This window comes from Nycticebus coucang, chromosome 18 (assembly GCF_027406575.1).
Source record: "Nycticebus coucang isolate mNycCou1 chromosome 18, mNycCou1.pri, whole genome shotgun sequence".
Classification (NCBI taxonomy): Eukaryota; Metazoa; Chordata; class Mammalia; order Primates; family Lorisidae; genus Nycticebus; species Nycticebus coucang.
The window spans coordinates 8,382,409-8,403,000 of NC_069797.1; the positions used below are offsets into that span (position 1 = coordinate 8,382,409).

Sequence of the window (20,592 nt, forward strand, 5' to 3'; positions counted from 1 at the left end):
CAGGCTGCCCTGGGCCGGCCACACCCTCCTGACTGTGAAGGCTGGGACACCCAGCTCTGGACCCAAATGCCCCTCAGGAGAAAAGAAGCCCTTTTCCCACTTAGGAATCAGCATGGCACTTGGGCCAACAACTGGTGTTGCCTGTACCTTGCATGTGAGGATGTCAGACAACAGCCTCGTTCCCACATAGTTGTATCTCCAAATGGGGACGGGGGTGGCAGAGGAGGAGTGTCCAGACCTCCTTTTTTGGCAGGCTGATGCACTCTCCATGGCTGTGCCCCGAACCACAATATCCTCTTCTCTGACTTCAGTCAGGAGTGGACTCTCCATAGAGGAGACAGAAGGCAGGAGGCAGGAGGTAGAGCCAGGGACAAGGAACAGCAGAAAAGGCCAGTGCCAACAGGAGCACCATGAGCTGGACAAGCCAAGCATCTGCTGCCCTGTTGACAGCATACACCCCAGTGTGCAAGGCTCACAGCATGGGAGGGGACAGAGAGGTCTGCTGAGCTTTGGAAGCCTCCTCACAGCAACTCTAGGACCAAGTAACCAAGTTAAATCCACTAACTGACCAGATAAATGAATTGGCCAGACAATGAAACATCACAACAACTAGACAGCTGAGCTGTGAGCCCCCAGCAATGCCTGCGTGATGCCCACCATGTCCATACCTGCCCTGCTCCACTGTGGGCCTCTCCCATCCCTTCTCAGTCCCCCAAGGGGCTACAACCTCTTCTAGCTGCTTCTCCCCCAAAGGCCAGAGACGGATCCTCTGCAAATGTTATCTCCCTGGTGACCTCCAGGCAGGAATAGGGTTGCTATGGGTGTACGCATGCACACATGTTCATTGTGCAACTCTCATACAGGCTTACACTCTCATGCACTTGTCCACGCGCCAACTTGCTTACTTAGCAGTGCAGACACCCATGTTACCTCCTCGTCTGTGGCCATAGTGCCACAGCCAGGGAGAGTGGTCAGCTAAAAAGCAGGGGCCCGCTGACCAACATGGGGAACAGGGGGTGTGGTGGGGTGGGTGTGCTCCAGACCAAGCTAGCCACTGCCGGGTTAGACCCAGCCTAGCCCAGAGAGCAATCTGCTGGGGAGCATTTCTACTCTCCTGTGGTCCACAGTATGACTAAAACATGGACCTGACTTTCCTGCCTCTTTTCCCAAGCTCTAGCCCTGGTCTGGTCACTTTACCCAAACTCCAAAGCCCCAAGTACCTTCTGCAATGTTCCTAAGATTCAGCCAAACTGCTGGATGACCAGTTTTCCCCACAGGAGCATCCTTGAGCTCTGTCCCAATACCAAACATTTACAGAGACATTTTTGGAAACTGCATGAAGTATCTTGGGCTAAGATACCACCTAGAATCTCTCAGCTCACAGGATACATTTTTGAAAAGCTGTGTATAAATCAGCATGTTGACTCCTACCTTTGACTGACTCTCAGGCTCCAAACAGGAAGGGGCCCTGGAGCACCCTGAGACTGTCAGGGAGAAGAGCCCATGGCTGAGACAACCCTATCCACTGCAGGAGGGCTGTACCTAGCCACACCCTGCCCCTGCCCAAGTGGAGAGAAGGCCCCAGAGGCTCCTTGGGTGCCTCCTTTGCTCTGGGGATGCTACAAGGGAGGGACCATTCCCTCTCACTGCAGCTCCGAGGCTCTCATATGCCTCTAGATGGGCTGCCCTGGTGCCCAGCCAGGAGGCCCTGCAGCAATGACTGCCGCCCCCACTATCCACTCCTGAGAGCCTTATGCGGCAATGGAGATGTTTGCAGCAGACATGGGGCTGACTTCGGCCACTTCTTTGGCCTTTTGAAGAGCAAGCTTCTGGTTGGCTGCTTCTTCCATCTCCTCTTCATCCTGTTTGAATAAAGAGAAATTTCCAGGTCCCCCCGGAGTGTTGCAGTCACCCCAGTGTTGTCAGCTCTTCCTCCTGAAGCCACCATAGTGTTCCCGCCCTCTGTACTGTGGGGCAGCCTAGCCAGCCCGTGTTCCTCTGGCCCACCAGCGACTCTGTACTGAGTGCCCCTTCCACACATGCTCTGGCATGCTAAGGGCCTCCTCTTTCTATGTCTGTGACCTTCGACCCCAGATTTTTGCCTCAGTACTAGCTCCCAGGGTGCTGACATGTAGGTGCCCCCATACCCAGCCTGACTCCTGCATTCCAGCCCAGGTACCCACCTGCTGCTAGGACATTTCTGCTTGTTTGTACCATAGCACCTCAACCTAACAAATGCAAATATGTCCCTCCTTTTGTCCCACCTGCCCTCCCAGGAGCACCTGTCACACTTGAACAGAGTCATCCTCTCCTAAAAAGCTGTGAGCAAGGACAAGGGGCAGAGCTTTGCCTGTGGCTGGGTATGGGCCCAGTAAAGCCCATAAGAGCCATTATCAGGAATATGTCCAACAGGACCATGTGCCACCTTTGAACTCTCCTGCCTAGATGTATCAGTCATATCTGTGTATTTGCCCCAGTTTTTACTGTGAGAGACTCTTCCTCTCTCCCCAACACCTGAGGGCCACCTGGCTTATACCATGGGGTCAGGCACACGCATGTGTGTGCAGACAGATGCAGACATGAACAGACATGCTGCCCTGTCTCTGCCCCTTCCTGGGAAGGGCAGTGGACAACTAGCTAGACAGACTCACTGACCCTGAGCCACGTCCCTGAACAAAACCAACATGCTCTGTCCTGGGTTCTAGAGAAAGAGCTCAGAGCTGAGCCGACAGGCCCTGGAAGGGAAGCTAAGACCTCCATGTCATCTGTCTGGATGCCCTCCTGGCTCCGTTGAGGGTTAACATTCCACACATTCCTCAAAATGTCCTTGAATTTGCTTTTAGGGGCACAATAATGGCAAAATTAAATACCCTGTTAGCTGCCTCTGCACTTCCTGCCATAAAGGGACTTTCAAACTCCAGGCAGGTCTAAACCACAGAGCATCCACCCCCAGGCCAGCCCCTAAGATCTGGCTTCCTCCTAGTTCACAGCTCGCAGGGCAAGGGATATAGCTAGTCAGTTCAAGGAGTATTCCCAACTCCCCTGAAAGGTCTACACATAAATTTGACTTGAATTTATTCCCCCTTCAAAAAATAAATAACCGTTTGTGAGCTGACAAAGGAAGGAAAGAGCCAACTCCTGTCCTCTGGGGCTCTTGATCAGCCCAGAGAACACCCCTAGAAAAACACAAACCCCAGCTCTCTAAATTAGGGTGGTTCTCCAAAGGGGACCACCACTGAGGGCTGTGTGTGAGCGCAGGCTCACTCATCTGTCCTCATTCACAGTAGAATTGGAGAAGACTGGAGCTTCAGCATTGCAGCAGGGCCCTGCTCCAAGACAACTTGGGGCTTAGGCCCTTCTCTGATCACGCCTGGATGGCGAGCCTCAGCCCTGGCCTACGCTGATGACAGAAATGGGTGGAAGTAAGAGGCCAGAGCCAGGGAGAAGTTTAGATCCACAGGCACAGCCATGGGCCAGTTTTGGGCATGGGCAGGAAGCCTGAACAGAAGCAAAGGGAGGCATAGGGTGGTGGCAGGCAGTTCCCAGAGCTGGGGTGGAGCAGACACTGCACAGCACACACTTTGGGAAGCAGTGAAACAGCTGCCTCCCTCAGCCCCAGAGAGCTCCCTGGCCTCTCCTCATTGAGACTTGGGAAGCATTGGATCGAGCACGTGCACAGTGTCAGACACAAAGATGTGCCCCTGTGCAAGCAAATGCAGACATCCCTCTAGGGATGCTGCACTCACAGAAGGTAAACACACACACAAACAGGTGCGTGCTTGACCTACATGCACACAGATGTCTGCAATGGGTATGTGCCAAGCCAGACAGCAGCAGCCTCCCTCTGGGAGCCAGGGCTCAAGTGAAAGCACAAGCTTGAGGCTAAGACAGAAGGCCACAGTGTCTAGGGATGGGCAGGGCAGGTGCCCAGGTAGGGGGCTATCATCTGGAGAGAAATCACAGAGGGAAATATGTGCAAGTACATCCCAGCAGGCTAAGGGCTGAGAGATTAATACCAAATGGCACCCACTGGGCTTTGCCTGAGGCAGCAGCTGTCCCGCTGGGCACAGGCACTGACACAGGGCCCCCAGCCAGGCTCAGCTTTGAGGACAACAGGTGTCCCCACTCTGTACTTTGGGGTCATCTGAGCAGGGAACTCCCTAGGACCCACCTCTTGGATCATCTCTTCTTCAGGGGATGCCCCCAACTCACACACCCACACTGATGGATGTAGTGTGGGTCTCGTCAGGCCGCACCCCCGTCAGGCTCCCAACACCCCACCCTGACTGCTCCAGCCACTCTTCCAGTGTAAGAAACTCATCTGCCCTCCAGACCCGATGTCAGTCCATGCTTCCTTAGATCAAATCCCCTCCCCTCTGAGCAGCCTAGGTCTGCCTGCCCAGGACCTCAAGGAAATGCTCCTGGACACAACCTGGCCTCCTCATCCACAGTGGCATGTGCTGACCCCCAGCCCTCCCTGCACACAGTCTGCAGGTGTCCCTGCCTACCTTGGTCAGCTCCTGGGCATTGGCAAGGTTGTCCACAGCAATGGCCAGGTAGACATTCAGCAGAGTGTATGGTTGGTTCCAGCTAAGGAAGGGGCCTCTGTCTCCACACCACCCCACAGTCATACTATGGCTACCCATGAAAAACAAGAGCCCACATCCCTCCCAGATCCTAACCAGCTCCAGCCTCCATTCCATAAACCCACAAGCCCCCTCAGGCCCTATTGTTCCTCCAGCTCCCTGGCCTCTCCTTAGCACTAGCTTCTCTGCCCATTCCTCCCTCACACAGCCTCCTGTTACCCAGCCTCCTCTAAAGCCCCTCCCCACAAACCAGTGTGTCAGGGCTGACTCCGGGGCCATGCTGCCTTTGCCTCCTAAGAGGGCATGCAGCCCCCACCACTTCCTGGTCAGTGTGAGAAGCCTTACCAACAAAGAGTTGCTCTCACAGGCTTGAGATAGGGCTCCACCACCTTGTGGGCCCCGTGAGCAGAGACCACCTAAGACAGGATATAAACATGAAAACGCATCTGTGACCAGCACATCCCCAGCCCCTGCTCCTAGGTTCAGAGACACCTACCTGCTCAATTTTGTCTTCTCTTTTCCTTTTCTGTTTCCTGAAGTGCTCTCTTCTAGAGCACCAGGAATAATGTCTGAAACCCAGAGGATGGGAGACAACACAATCTGAGTGGCCAGTACCACATCCCACCTAAAACTGACCCCCATGAGCTGGCGTTGCTGCACAACCCTTTAGAAATGAGAAGTTACAGAGGTAAGTCCTGCACAGCACAGGCCTAGAGTGGGCTACCTCTTTCTTGGACCCCTCTGGGACAAAGCCTTTATTCAGTCACTGAGCTGAGTTACTGTGTTTTCTTTGCAAAAGTAACTCTTCTATTGCTTGAAGCCACCTTCTTTGTTTATGTTGAATAATTCTTTTTTTATTGAAAAAGCATAACACTTTCTAAAATTGGGGCTGCGCTACAATGCCAGTGCTGAACGGTCTCCCTACTCACAAGTCCTCTTAGCTGATCTCCATCTGCTGAGTTGTGATCACAGCCACTGTCCTGAAACTAGACTGCCCCTGACATAAGTGTGGGTGGGTCAAAGAATCAGATACATGGCTGGCACACCAGCCTTTCCTCTTTTGCCCCAAAATAGAAAAGGGTTTGCACTCTAAACAATCTAAAATGTTTTTCTGAAGTTGCATGGGCTCTGTCCTTTAAGAGGGTAACACAGAGATGGATTTCATAGGGAGGAGAGGAAGAGAGAGTTGAACCAACTGCACAGATCTTGGAGTGAGGAGCTATCTGTCTGTTCACATTCCCCCTGACCCCGTCTTAGGCCCCTGTGCCACCAACTACCCCATAATAGACTTTGTTATCTAAAGGTGAAGTCTCACTTTCATTTTACTAGGCAAAATATTGAGAATTATTTTTATAATTAAAAGAAGTATAAATGAAAGAGGCAATCAAGAATATGACCGCATTTTATAAAGAACTGCAACTGATAGAATCTGAAGTTTGTTTGTTTGTTTCTTTTGTAGAGACAGAGTCTCACTGTACCAACCTCGGGTAGAGTGCCGTGGCGTCACACGGCTCACAGCAACCTCTAACTCTTGGGCTTCCGCGATTCTCTTGCCTCAGCATCCCGAGAAGCTGGAACTACAGGCGCCCGCCACGACGCCCGGCTATTTTTTTGTTGCAGTTTGGCCGGGGCTGGGTTTGAACCCGCCACCCTCGGCATATGGGGCCGGCCCCCTACTCACTGAGCCAAAGGCGCTGCCCTAGAATCTGATGTTTTTTTGAAAGATGACACTAGCCTTTCTAGCCTGGCCTCCTTTTCCCCCAATTTGGCCAGTTTATGTTCTTTGAAGAGAAAAGATGGCATGAATAATGAATCATTACATGGAAAATGAAGAAATTAATTCCTTTGGGAAAATTGTTTGTGGGAGATTATAAGAATACATAATAAAGGTGAGCGTAAACCAAAATGGTTTACAAAAAGACCATTTCAACAGGCATCACCATGCATTTTAACACTGAGATGGAAACTACTGTTCTATCAGGTTTATCTGTGAAACTATTTTGCTTTGAACTTTTTAGTTTGAATCAAACTGACTAAGGATTAACAGATTCCCACCTGTGGTGCCAAAGAGTGGGGTTTTCTTTCAGCAGCCATTCTGCGTGGCCTTAGCAATACCAATGGCAAGAGCAACAAAAAGGAAAAACAATGTTGCTGGAGTAATGTTTTAAGCCCAGGTGATTAACAATATTCAAGTAAGTGTGTGGTTTTCAGATCTTGTGGCCAAAGCTTTATTTTCTCCAAAGGAAGAGAAAATAACTTGTTTTAAATGGCTGAAAATGAAGGATTCCATGAAAGTCTTTATCAGTATGGCAAAAATAACTGTTGGAGTAATAAACTGCCATTTATTAGATGTTCTGATTCAATCATTTTTAACTCGTTTTAGTCTGCCATTAGTCATTTGAAAAAATGATAAAATAAGTTTTGCAGGGGTGTCCAGCCTATGGCCTGTAGGCCACATGCAGATTATTTGAGGGCTGTTTTGCTAATCTGTGATGTTGGGTATTGCAAATTTATGCACAACTTCTGTTTTGTTCATCAGCTTTCATTAGTGTTTGTGTTTTTAATATGTGGCCCAAGACAACTCTTTTTCCAATGTGTGTTAAAAAACAAAAGTTAGGACATCCCTGCTGGAGTTTGGAGATTTTTTTTTCTTTATGTATTCTGAATATTAATCCCTTGTTAGAGGAATACTTTGTAAGTATTTTCTCTCACTCTGTAGATTTTCACTGTTGATTGTTTCCTTTGCTGTGCAAAAGCTTTTTAGTTCAAAATAATCTCATTTGTATATTTTTGCTTTTTTGCCTGTGCTTTTGAGGTCTTATTTCATAAAATCTTTTCCCAGACCAACATCCTGAGATGTTTCCCCTACATTTTCTTCTGGTATTTTATAATTTGGACTCTTCTATTCAGGTCTTTCATCTATTTTAGTTTTTGTATAGGGTGAGAGTTAGGAGTCTAATTTCATTCTTCTGCATGTGCATGTCCAGTTTCTCCAGAACCACTTGTTGAAGAGACTGTCCTTTCCCCACTCAGTGCTCCTAGCATCCCTGTAAAAATCAGTTCGCATAGGTACATGGATTGCTGGATTCTTGATTCTGTTTCATTGGTCTATGCATCTGTTTTTATGCTAGTACCACGCTGTTTTGGTTACTACATGGTCTCAGAGTGTGATGCTCCAGTTTTGTTCTTTTTGCTCATGACTACTTTGGATATTTAGGGTCTTTCATGGTTTCATACAAATTTTAGGATCTTATTTCTATTTCTATGTGAAGAATGTCATTGGTATTTTGATAGGGACTGCATTGACTCTAGATTGCTTTGGGTAGTATTTCCACTTCAAGAATATTCATTCTTCTGCTCCATGAACATAGCATGTCTTTCCAAAGTTTGTGTCCTCTTCAATTTCTTTCATTGGTGTTTAGTAGTTTTCCTTTAAGAGACCTGAAACTTCCTTAGTTAAATTCCTCCTAGGTATTTTACATTTTTTGTAGCTTTTGTAAATGGGAATGCCGATTTTCTTTTTCAGCTAGTTCATTGTTTATATATAGAAATACTACTGATTTTTGTATATTAATTTCATATCTTGCAACATTACTGAATTCATCAGTTCTAAGAGCATTTTGGTAGTCTTTAGGTTTTTCTACATATAAGATCATGCCATCTATAAAGAGGGACAAGTTGATTCCCTCCTTTACAATTTGGATGCCCTTTCTCTCTTTCCAAATTGCTCTGCCTAGGACTTCCAGTACTATGTTGACTAAGAGTGCTGAGAGTGGGCATCTTTGTCTTGTGGTTTGTCATACATGACCTGGTTAAGATACTTTCCTTCTATTCCTAATTCATCGTGAAGGGATGCCAAATTTTATCAAAAGCTTTTTCTGTATCTATTGAGATTATGAGATGGTTTTTGTCCTTCCTCTTATTGATGTGAAGTACAGCATTTATTCATTTGTGTGTGTTGAACCATCCTTGCACTCCTGGGATAAATTCCACTTCATTGTTGTTATTACCTCTTTTATGTATTCTTGGATTCAGTTTGCTAGAGTTTTATTTAGAATCTTTGCATCTATGTTCACTAGGGCTACCAGGCTGTAGTAATTTTGTTGTGTCCTCATCTGGTTTTTGGTATGAGAACAGGGCCCAGGACATGATCACATGGCTTCTTAGCTGGCCTAGGCACATGTCTGCTGTGGGTGGCCTATGGGACTACTATTCTGGCTCAGGAAACAAGCACACAGCTGCTCAGGCAGCTTGAGGTCACGTCTGCCAGGGGAGGCCCACAAGGCTGCTTCTTATGCTCAGGATGCAGACATATAGCTCTCTGGCTGTCCTCGAAGCTTTTCTGTGGGGAGTGGCCTGTGGGCTGTTTTCTCAAGAATACTCAGTTGGCCTGGAAACATGCCCACCGGAGGCAGGTCCAGGAAATGGGCTCCTGGCTGCTTGGCTGGTCTTGGGTGCACTTGCCAGGGGCAGCCTGTGGGACTGTTTCTAAGGCCCATACTGAGAGCTCACGGTTACTGGACAGGTGAGGTGCCTCTCCTGCTTAGTGGAGGGCACACAGTCATTTGGCAGGCTCAAGAACAGGTTCAGCCTGGGCAGGACTAACTATCCCTTTGACTGTAAGTGTAGTGGTGAAGTTGGTTTTCTGTGCAAGATCAGAGTCTCAGCTCATCTTGGACCCAAGCTCCATGCAGCTGGGGTAGTGGTGTTCAGTCACCCACATGTGCTTGGCATAATGAAGATAGAGCCCCAATGTTGTACAGGTTCAGTGACTATTGGCCCCCAGAGCAGGGTGTGCTACAGGGAGGGCTCTGGTCTCACAAGGGTACAGTGCTACAGCAGCTTGGCTCCCAGCAGATGCACAGGGTAGGGAGTGTACACTTTAGCTCCTAATCACAGGCAAAATAGCTATGTGAATTCCTGGCAGCTCCCCACATTGGGCTGGGAGCTCATAAAGACTGCAGGGTTGTCCAGCAGTAAGGACTGCAGGTGTTTGCAGTGGCAGTGGGGCTAGTGGGTATCCTCAGCTCATCTTTTCTCCTCCAGCTGGGGAAACAGTGCTGCAAAGGCTGGGTACCTCCATGCTGTCCTCCTGGACTTCACGGCACTCCAACATCTTCCCTTACACATCCAGTCAAATAATCTTAGCAGGTTATTCATTGCCTTGGTCCTTTTTTGACACAAGGATGGCTGCAGGTGTTATCTAGCCAGCCATCTTGCTGACATTCCTCTCAGAAGCCCCCTTCCCACAAGCTCACTCACTGCCAGAAGCAATTCTTCAGAAACATCCCCTGTGATATAGCCCAGCCTCTCTGACAACTGGACACAGCTCCTACCAATCCCGGGCATCTCGGGGTGCCCTCCTATGTTACCACTGCTGATGTATAAGCTGAACATCCCTTGTCCCTGGACTCCACCCAGCTGATGACAGCAGCCCCTCTCCCAGTCCTGACAACCACAATGACTCAGACACAGCCAGAGCCCCCACCAGGACCCTGTACTCCCTATAAGTGAGTTTGTTTCACTACAGGCCTAGGGACTCACTCCTGCCCAGGCTGTGGTTGTTTTCTCAGTGGCTCTGCCCTATGAAAGAGCCTCGTGTGCCAGGCCTGAGTGACAGATGGCTCTGCATGAGGCCTGCAGCAATGATCCCTGAAGGGCAGGCCCTCAGGGGAGCCCACATCCCCAAGCACAGCCTCACAGGCACAACTTCTAAGTGTCCTGCAGAGTCCACAGAACAGTACAGTGAGGCCAGGGCAACCCCAAGCATGTCACCTATAGGCACAGACCACAGCCATGGCCACCCTCCAAGCCCTTTCCATGCCCAGAATGCAGGACTATGGGCTGTGGTCCTTGAGACCCAGACAGAGGGACACAATGGCACAGCAGGAAAAACTTCAATTAGATGGGGGCAGTGGCACATCCTATAGCCAGCGTGCCTGGCCTGGGTGTCAAGGTCAAACTCAGCTGTGGTGAGCAGCTGGGCTGGCTCTGTCTCAGGCGGTGGCATTTCCTCTGGACACCAACCATTCCCAGGCTGAGGCTAGCACTGCAGCCTCTGTCTCTCTCTGACAGCTGTGGCATCATTTCCTTGATCCCTGCCACACCAGCCCCCCAGGCTTCCCACTTCCAGAGCCAATGCTGCCCTCGAGCTCCACACCTGCCCCCGCTTCCTAGCCTGGGCTCAGCTTCTTGGGAGGCTAGAAGGCTCAGGACTTGTCCTGTGACCTGAAGGAACAAATTATGGCTACACTCGTCCCTGCTAAGTCAATCCAGGGAGATGGAACAAGGGATGAGGAGTTGGGAGACAGAAACAAAGAGAAACAGGGTCTAAAGGATGGAAGCTCCTTACAGGATAAAGTGGCCAAGTGTGTTCGAGAAGATGGGGGGCAGCTGTGAGAGCACAACTCACAGACATTTGTCTTTAGCTCAGACCTTTCTTTAGGGCTCCACAGGACATTCTCTCACAGCAGTTCTCAAAGTGGGGTCCCCAGATCAGGAGCCTGTTAGAACATGAATGTTCTCAGGACCAGGTGGCTGGCCCCATTGGATCTGGGGACTCTGATGCCCAGGTATGTTTGAGAACCAGAGACAGGCCTCCTGTACCTCCATGTCCCACCTCAGCTGCCCTGCGGCTACACTTGCACCGGCCTTATGAGCCCTGCAGTCCCTCCTCCTGGACTGTTCCTGCCTGACCCTTTGCCCAGCAAGGCCCTGCCCCAGGAGCAGCTTCCCAGCTGCTGGGCTCCCAGACCCCTGACCTAACCTCCAACATGAGTTCCTGAAACAGCCCCATATTGTCCTCAACAAGAAACTTCTGATGCTTCCCAGCAAGGGTTACATTTCAGCAGGAGAACATTTTCTTTCTTAAGCCCAGTGGTAAAACTTAATTACTCGATTAAATAAGGGTGATCAGGAAACTGACCACAACCCCCCTTCCTCAAAGCCTTACCTGCCCAGTGAGCCACCCATGTCCAGCCCACCTGTGCCAAGCCCCACAGAAGGACACAGTTTCCAAACAGTGTCAGGACGATGAAGTAAAAGGACAAGAACATGCCTTTGCTGACCCCACCTTGCGATTCAAATACATCACTGCATTCCAGTCCTCTCCAGTCAGGATCTGTGGGCAGAGAGCAGCTCGGCTCCATGCAGCCACATGCCCCATGTACTGCACCCCTCACGCACCCCCCGCATGCACCCCTGCACCTGTGGCCTCCCCACACACCCACAGGCCTCTACAAGATGGTGCTGCCAAAGGTCTGGGCAGCCCAGTGTCCTCCAGAAAAACTTCCAGAGGAGCCTTGTTGCTGAGCTGGGTTGTAAAAGATGAAAACACACTAGATTTTCTGCCAGAAATGGAAAGGGCAAAAGCAAGGAGGACAGCAAAGGGAAGAAGCAGAGCTGCCCTGGTCACTGCCCATAGCTGAGTCTAAGGTTCAGCATGGGGAGTGGCCTCCTCAAAGCCCCATGACAGAAGCAAGGCCTGTGACCCTCCAGCTCAGGCCACCTGCGCCTAGCAGCCCCGCCCTCACAGCCTGACTAACTGCCATCCTTGCCCCATCCGCAAACCCATGTCTCTTTTGTTTTCGGAGACGTACAAGAGAATAAAATCACAAATGAAACTTAACATTCTGCTGCATTCCTATGGCCCTACAGGTGACTTCAGTCATACATAGGGTCAGACACTCCCCCCTCCCCACTTTCAACTTAGTTTTGTTTCCATGGTTATGTAATATTTGTGCATATTCATGGGGCACATGTGACATTTTGGTGCATGTATGTGTAATGATCAAATCAGGGCACTTAGGGTACCCATTACCTGGAACACTATCACTTCTTTACATTCCCAACAACAGGTAAGAGTTCCCTTTTTTCTGCATCCTCGCCAGCATTTGTTATTTTTTGTCTTTTTGGTAATATCTATTCTATTAATAATTGGGGTGATTTAACATCTCATTGTGGTTTTGATTTCCATTTTCCTGATGATTAGTGATGCTGAAAGGTTTTTTTTATGTACTCGTTGGCCATTTGTACGTCATCTTCTGGGAAATGTCTGTTTAGGTCCTTTGCCCACTTTTTACTGGTATTATTTGGGGTTTTGCTGTTGAGTTGTTTGAGTTCCTTGTATATTCTGGATATAAGTCCTTTGTTGGATGAATGGGCCCAAGTCTTCATAGCTCCATAATACACCACACACGCACATACACACACATCTAACAGACAGAGTACAGCGTGTGGCAGGCACACACTGCAAGGACACAAGTATATGTTATTCCTCATCTTGCTATTTCTATTCAATATTATTTCTTTAAAGTGTATCCGTGTCAACATGCATTAAATCTACTTATTTGTGTAAACCACTGCAAATTCACTTATCTCTCTCTATCTTTTTTTTTTTTTTGAGACAGACTCCTACTTTAACACCCCGGGTAGAATGTCATGGCATCATAGCTCACAGCAATCTCAAACTCTCAGGGTCAAATAATTCTCTTACCTGAGCCTCTCTAGTAGCTGGAACTACCGTTTCACCCCACAACGCCTGGATATTTTTAGAGATGGGGTCTCACTTTTTGTGCTCAGGCTGGTCTCAAACTCCTGAGCCCAAGCAATCCACTCACCTCAGCCTCCCACAGTGCTAGGGTTACAGGTGTGAGCCACCAGGCCCAGCCACACTTATCCATTTTCCTTCTGATAGGCACTTTTAGTGGTTTCCAGGTTTAAAAATGGAATTTTTATACAGTGATCATGTGTCCAGCCACACTGCTGAATTCTATTATTTCTAATACGTTTTCTTGGATTTTCTATGTAAATAAACACATCATTTGCAAATAATGACAATTTTTTCTATTCCTTTCCCGGCTTTCTACCTCTTTCTTTTTCTTACCTACATTGATTGTTTCAATTGTCTGAGGACTGAACATCCTTGTTTTCCTTTCAATAATACTTCTAGTATTTTACTACTATCTATTATGCTTGTGATAGTCTCTTTTAAATAATAGCTTTATTGAAATATAAATCACCCATTTAAAGTGTATAAGTTAATGTTGTTGTTTTTTTTTCCTGGTCAGGCCAGGTTTGAACCCACCACCAGTGGTATATAGGGCCGGCGCCCTACTTCTTGAGCCACAGGCACCGCCCCTTAATGGTTTCTTAGTAAATCCTCAAATATGTGCCACCATTATCACACTCAATCTCAGAACATTTTCATCCCCTCAAAAAAGAAACCCATTCCCACCGGCTCTCATCCACCCTAGCTGTGGGTTTTTGTAGATACTCTTCATCAAATTAAAGAACAGTTCTATTAATTCTTAATATGCTATTTTTACCATAAATAAAAGTTGACTTTTACCAATTTGTCACCTTACTACATCTAATGACATGATTATTTTTCTCCTTTAACCTGTAGAAATAAGGAATTCCTTAGAAATAAGGAATTACTTCAACAATTCTTATATTACTGGGATGAACACAGTTTAGGTATGTAGTTCTGTATGTATGTATACAGACAGTACCAACAATGTGTACACATATTTTAAGAAAAATACTGTATTAAAATTATAATACTCAAGTCACGTTTGACTTCCGCAATTTTGAGAGGTACTCAAATGTGAATTGTATTCATCTTTTGTTATTCACATATATTATTATTTTAATAGTTTTTTCCTTTCTTAGAATGTGCATCCATTTTTTGGTACCTTCTTTATACTCATACCCATACATACATACTACATACAGTTGGATTTGATTTTTAAATATTTTATTTTGGATTATTTGTATTTATTTTGTATTACCTATTTTTTCACTAAGCTGATATTTAAAATACCTGCTGTGTCAGCCAGCATTCAGGTGCTTAAGATGGTCAGTGGACAAAACAGACAAAGACCCTGCCTCACAGAGCTCATGTTCTGGTCTGCGTTTGACTTGCTTTATGTTGCCCTTGCATGGCCTTGGTGTCAAGGTTCTACTAGAATCATGAAATAATTTCTTCCATTCCCTAAAATTGTTTGAGTGAAATAGTAATCTGTTCATTAAAGGTTTGGTAACAGTTACTTTACAACTGACTACGCTCAGGGCAGGAGGCAAAAAGACAGCCAGAAAGACAGTGTGGACTATTGATTCAGTTTCTTCAAAGCAGTGGTTCTCAACCTTCCTAATTCTGCGACCTTTTAATACAGTTCTTCATGTCATTGTGATCCCCAACCATAAAATTATTTTCGTTGCTACTTCATAACTGTAATTTTGCTACTGTTATGAATCGTAATGTAAATATCTGATATGCAGGATGGTCTTAGGCGAACCCTGTGAAAGGGTTGTTCGACCCCCAAAGGGGTCGTGACCCACAGGTTGAGAGCCACTGCTTTAAAGGCTATGAGATGTCTAGGGTTTTTATTCTTCTTGAGCTAATTTAATATATTTTCCTATAAAATGTATTTTTTTAGGATAATCATTCAAACTTTTTAATCTCCCTTTACACATTATATTAACATTCATATTGCAAGGCATTCCATTCACAAATATTACAGTTTGATAAAAACTTCACACACATACTCCCAAAAGTCTATACCAGATTCAGTCACTTTACTAAATCATGAAAATAATAAAAGTAATGAAAACATTATTATAATTACTTTAAAGCAATATGGTCTGAGGCACTCTGGGAAAGATGGTCTCTTATAAGTTTAATGTCAGTGGTATCAAATTATATTACAAGAAAGTCATCAGATTTAAGTAATCAAGTACACTCTAATAACAATGACTTTATGATCTGATATGTTTTCATAGGATACACTCCTATTTGGACAATGGTTGAAAGGAACACAGATATTGGGCAGCTGAGGTCATTTCTACATGTAATGAGGCTCCCAACTGCATAAAGATGAGGTGTGTTTTCAGCACACCAAGGGACAGCTGCATCTCTGCTGCAAAGTTACAGTACAAAGAAGTTCCTTTCTCATCACTGTCAGGTCTACTACAGGTTAGAATCTGACAGCCCACTTGACACACTGTGCTCACAGCTGGAGACCCCGTAGAACTTGCTCCCTAGCATCCTCCACAGAGTGACCTCACCCTTCTCTGAGTACCTCCAAGGTATGTCCTTGAAATAAAATAGAGAAGGGAAGAGGGTCTTTCCCCCTCCCATTTCTGACCAAGCAGAGGTCTGAAATAGCAATGTATTACAAAATTCTCATGTCCTACAACAGCCAGCCACCACATGGAGCATAGCTGTGTTTTTTCTTTTTTTATGCTTTCACCAAAAACTAGACTTTAAAAAGCCTAATAACCTTTTCCAAAGTGAATTTTATCACATTCATTCACTGACACACACGAACGCACACTGGAGAAAATCTCATTGAGTGAGTCTTACCTACTCACAATTAACAAGTGTAAATAATCAGCTTGGGGTAGTGGAGAAGCCAATTCCCAACCAGGAATTAAATCACTACAAACTAGGGGTCCATATATGACAGCACATAACCCTGTCAGAGCAGAACCAAACACAAACCCCAGGTCACGTCATGTTTGGTTGATTATGTATATGGAATTTAAAACATATACATATATATTTCCATTCAGATAATTTTAAAAATCTGGTGCAACACATATTGCTAAAGGTTCAAGGATTCTCATCTCCATCAATCACCTGAAAAGCAGCTGGCTCTTGACAGCCGGTTCGTAGGCAGTGATAAAAGCAACTAGAAGCAGATTTAAGTAAAAGTGCTCAAAGGGCCAATGAGAAAAGCGGTGCACGGAAAGAGATGGGGAGGTGGGGAGGAGGGTAAGCATTGAAGAGTTAAGCAATGTGTCCTTTATTCTTCTCAGCTTTTTCAGACCCAAGACAAGTTCTTGAGGACACACATCAAATGCTGTAGTCCTTTCTTATCTATAGTCAAAACAAAACAAGTGATAAAAAAGATTCCACTTCTCTGTACTCTCAACAAAATGCATAGTACAGGAAGAAGGTATCATTGAGATGTGCCATCTTGTGAGAAATTAAAATTGGGACATGAAGTGAAGCCGCACATTATTAAGTCGCTGGGTTAGGATTTCACAGCCAGTGTCCATGACCAACAGGTGTGCTCAAACTGAGCAGACCGCTTTCCATCCCTTGTCACCGCAGTCCAACAATCTGGCCAGGTTTCACCCTGCCATCCACCTTACAAATCATTGGCTCAATTGTAAACACATGGCCTGACTTCATCACTCCAACTGCTTTATTTCTGGTATAGTGGGGTACATTGGGGGCTGTATGAAAAAGTTTGTGGATTCCATGCCCACAATAGCTTCGAACAACTGAAAACCCATTTGCTTGGGCATACTTCTGAATAACGTTTCCCAATTCTCTGTATCAAACACCAGGTTTGACTGCATCAATGGCTTGCATCAGGCACTCATACATGGTCTGAACGAGTTTCCGCGCTCAACCACGTCTCCAACAAAAAATGTCTCATTCAGGTCTCCATGATAACCATTGCGATAAAGAGTAATGTCCACATTAACAATATCACCTTCTTGCAAGGGCCGTCTGTCTGGAATTCCATGGCAGATGACTTCATTTACTGAGGTACAACAAGATTTTGGGAAATCATAATAATTCAGGGGAGAAGGATTGCAATTTCTTGCAATGCATGCTAAATGTACAGCATGATCTATTTCTTCAGTAGTTACACCTGGTTTAATCATCCCAGCAGCAATATCCAAAACTTCTCTAGTGAGCTTACATACAAGTCTCATCCCTTCTATATCTTCAGATGAGAGTAATTTAATTTGCGAAGTACCTTTATGAGCCTGTTCAGATTCAGACATTCCTAAGGGATGATCAGCATAATCTGGTCTTTGTATATAACTTGGCACTGGCCTTGTTGGCATCAGTGGATAATGTGGTCTGAGTTTACCAATATACCGATAACCTGCCCATGGGTCAGTGTTAATATCACCTTCTACAGTCCAGGAAGATACTTCTCTCTTTGCCTTTTCATCTTTTGCTTTCTATGTAGTAACTTGTGAGTAGCCCAACTTCCTTTAAAACATTCCTGCAAGCAGAAGTACGAGCCCTAGATGCCCAGCTTGATGCAGGTGGGACATTGGAGCTTGGCCTCACTGCTGCAGCCGTCTGTTTCGCACATCCGCGGCTCCACAGCCACAATGCTGCCTGCCTTCTGGAGGAGCGCCTCACTGAGCTATAAAATGTATTTTTTAACAAAGTTCGCAAATGCATTGGCAGAAAGTTGACAAAGTATTCTGACGATGGAATTTTGAAAAATATCTTCTTTTTCTATAGTTATGACTTTCTTTGGGATTATTTTTATGTATTTTTTTTCTTGGTCACCCTTGCTATAAAATTATCTACTTCATTCGTCTTCGTAAGAATATGGTTTTGTTATCTTGGTGTTTTAGTTATCTGTGTCATAAATGTCTGCTTTACCTTCATTATTTTCTAATTTCAATGTTTCTTTGGTTTGTTATCCTTTTTTCTAGTTTCTTTAAATGAGTACTTGTTTTGTTTTTTCTTCTATTTTTGATAATTACATTTAAGATTATAAATTTTCTTCTAAATACTGTTTCAGGTTCATCCTATACTTTTTGGTTTGAGACAGAGTCTCACTTTGTCATCCTCGGTAGAGTGGCATCATCGTAGATCACAACAACCTCAGACTCTGGCTCAAGCAATCCTTCTGCCTCAGCCTCCCAAGTAGCTGGGACTACAGACACCTGCCATGACACCCGGCTTTTTGTTGTTGTTGTTGTTGCAGTTGTCATTGTTCTTTAGCAGCACCAGGTCAGGTTTGAACTCACCAGCCTTGGTGCATGTGGCCAGCTCCGTAACCACTATACTACGAGCGCCAAGCCTGGTTTTTCTATTTTTAGTAGAGACAGGGTCTCACTCTTGCTCAAGCTGGTCTCAAACTTCTAGCTCAAGCGATCTGCTGGCCTCGGCCTCCCAGAGAGGTGGGATTACAGGTGTGAGCCACCGTGCCCGGCCCATCCTGTTGTTTCAATATTATTTAGTTCTAAATATTTTGTATTGGCCATTACGATTACCCCACTGACCTACCCAATCTTCCCATAAATATCGAAGATTTTAAATGACTTCACTGACTGTGTCTATTTAAATTATACCAAGGATACACTGTGCAGAGTAGCAATTATTTAATATTTGTAGAAATTTCCTGGATAAACTAACAAATGGTCGAGTTCTGTGACTGCTCCAGGTGTCCTTAATAACGACTCCTCTGCTTGCTATTGGTTTCAGGTTGATAAGTACCAGCAGGCTCACACTCACTGTGTTAATGCATTTACACCCTCTCAGTTTATCCTCCAGTTCTATAGATATGTTATAAATTTCTTACAAATGGTAAAGTGCTTCTTTCTCCTTTTAAGTCTGTCAGATTTTATTCAATATATTTTAAGGCTATGTTGTTCAGTCATGCAAATTCATGCCTGCACTACATTCTTGATAGAATCTTCCTTTTACCATTACATAATAAGCCTCTTTATTCTTCCTAATCTTTTTTTAACCTTAACTCCTATTTTGGATGATATTAATACACAAGCTTTCTTTTGGTCAATGTTTACTTAGTTTAGTTTCTTGTATTCCTTATTTATTTATTTATTTATTTATTTATTTTTGTAGAGACAGAGTTTCACTTTATTGCCCTCAGTAGAGTGCCGTGGCGTCACACAGCTCACAGCAACCTCCAACTCCTGGGCTTAGGCGATTCTCCTGCCTCAGCCTACCGAGTAGCTGGGACTATAGGTGCCCACCACAATGCCCGGCTCCTTATTTATTTTTTTGAGACAAGGTCTCAACCTGTTGCCCTGGCTATAGTGCAGTGGAATCATCACAGCTCACTGCAACCTCAAACTCCTAGCCTCAAGTAATCCTTCACCTCAGCCTCCCAAAGTGCTAGGATTACAAGAATGAGCCACAACACCTGCCCCCACCCCACCTTTTTTTTTTTTTTTTTTTGAGACAGAGCCTCAAGCTGTTGCCCTGGGTAGAGTGCAGTGCTATCATAGCTCACAGTAACTTCCAACTCCTGGGCTCAAGCAATTCTCCTGCCTCAGCCTACCCAGAGCTGGGACTATAGGCGCCCATCACAATGCCCAGCTATTTTTTGGTTGTAGTTGTCATTGTTGTTTAGCAGGCCCATGCTGGATTAGAACCCACCAGCTCTGGTTTATGCTCCAGACACCTGGAGCAGCTACAAGTGCCAAGCCATGACACCCTCTATTTTTAATTGCGTAATATTTTAAACACTTAGAAAAGTACAATGAATAATTTAGGAAACATTTGTATACTCACTATCCAGCTTAAAAAATAAAACATCAAAATATTGCTGAATTTCCTTACCTAAAACTTCCCAATCCCATTCCTCTTATTCTCCCCATCTCCCAACACCTGCCCTGTGTAAACAGTGTCCTGAATTTCATGTTTATCACTCCCATGCAAGTTTTTAGACTATTACTGCATATACACCATAAACACATAATATCGTTTTACATGGTTCTCGTCCTTATTTTAACACTAACATATGCTATGCATTATTCTGAAACTTGCATTGTTTTGTCCAACATTATTTATGAAATGTGTCCATGCTGGTCCACACAGCTCTGGGACAGTCACTAGCCTTGTGAGATGCATCCACACTGGTCCATGCAGCTCTCGGCCAGTCATTAGCCTTGCGCGATGCATCCACCTTGGTCCACACAGCTCTGGGCTGGTCATTGCCCTTGTGAGATGTGTCCATGCAGCTCTGGGCCAGTCATTGCCCTTGTGAGATGCATCCACGCTTTTCCAGCTCTGGGCCAGTCATTGCCCTTGTGAGACCTGTCCACACTGGTCCACGCAGCTCTAGGCAGGTCATTACTCTTGTGAGATGCGTCCATGCTGGTACACACAGCTCTGGGCCAGTCATTAGCCTTGTGCGATGCATCCACCCTAGTCCACACAGCTCTGGGCTGGTCATTGCCCTTGTGAGATGTGTCCATGCTGGTCCATGAAGCT

At 45.8% G+C, this 20,592-nt stretch overlaps 1 protein-coding gene across 1 annotated transcript in view; it reads right to left on the reverse strand.

Moving 5' to 3' along the window:
• LOC128570999 (voltage-dependent N-type calcium channel subunit alpha-1B-like) overlaps nt 1–20,592 on the reverse strand; it is an 81,057-nt gene that overhangs the window by 34,109 nt on the left and 26,356 nt on the right. Inside the window, 4 exon segments of the mRNA XM_053570703.1 lie at nt 1,741–1,862; nt 4,509–4,590; nt 11,586–11,670; nt 11,673–11,706. Of these exon segments, the coding sequence (XP_053426678.1) occupies nt 1,741–1,862; nt 4,509–4,590; nt 11,586–11,670; nt 11,673–11,706 (323 nt within the window).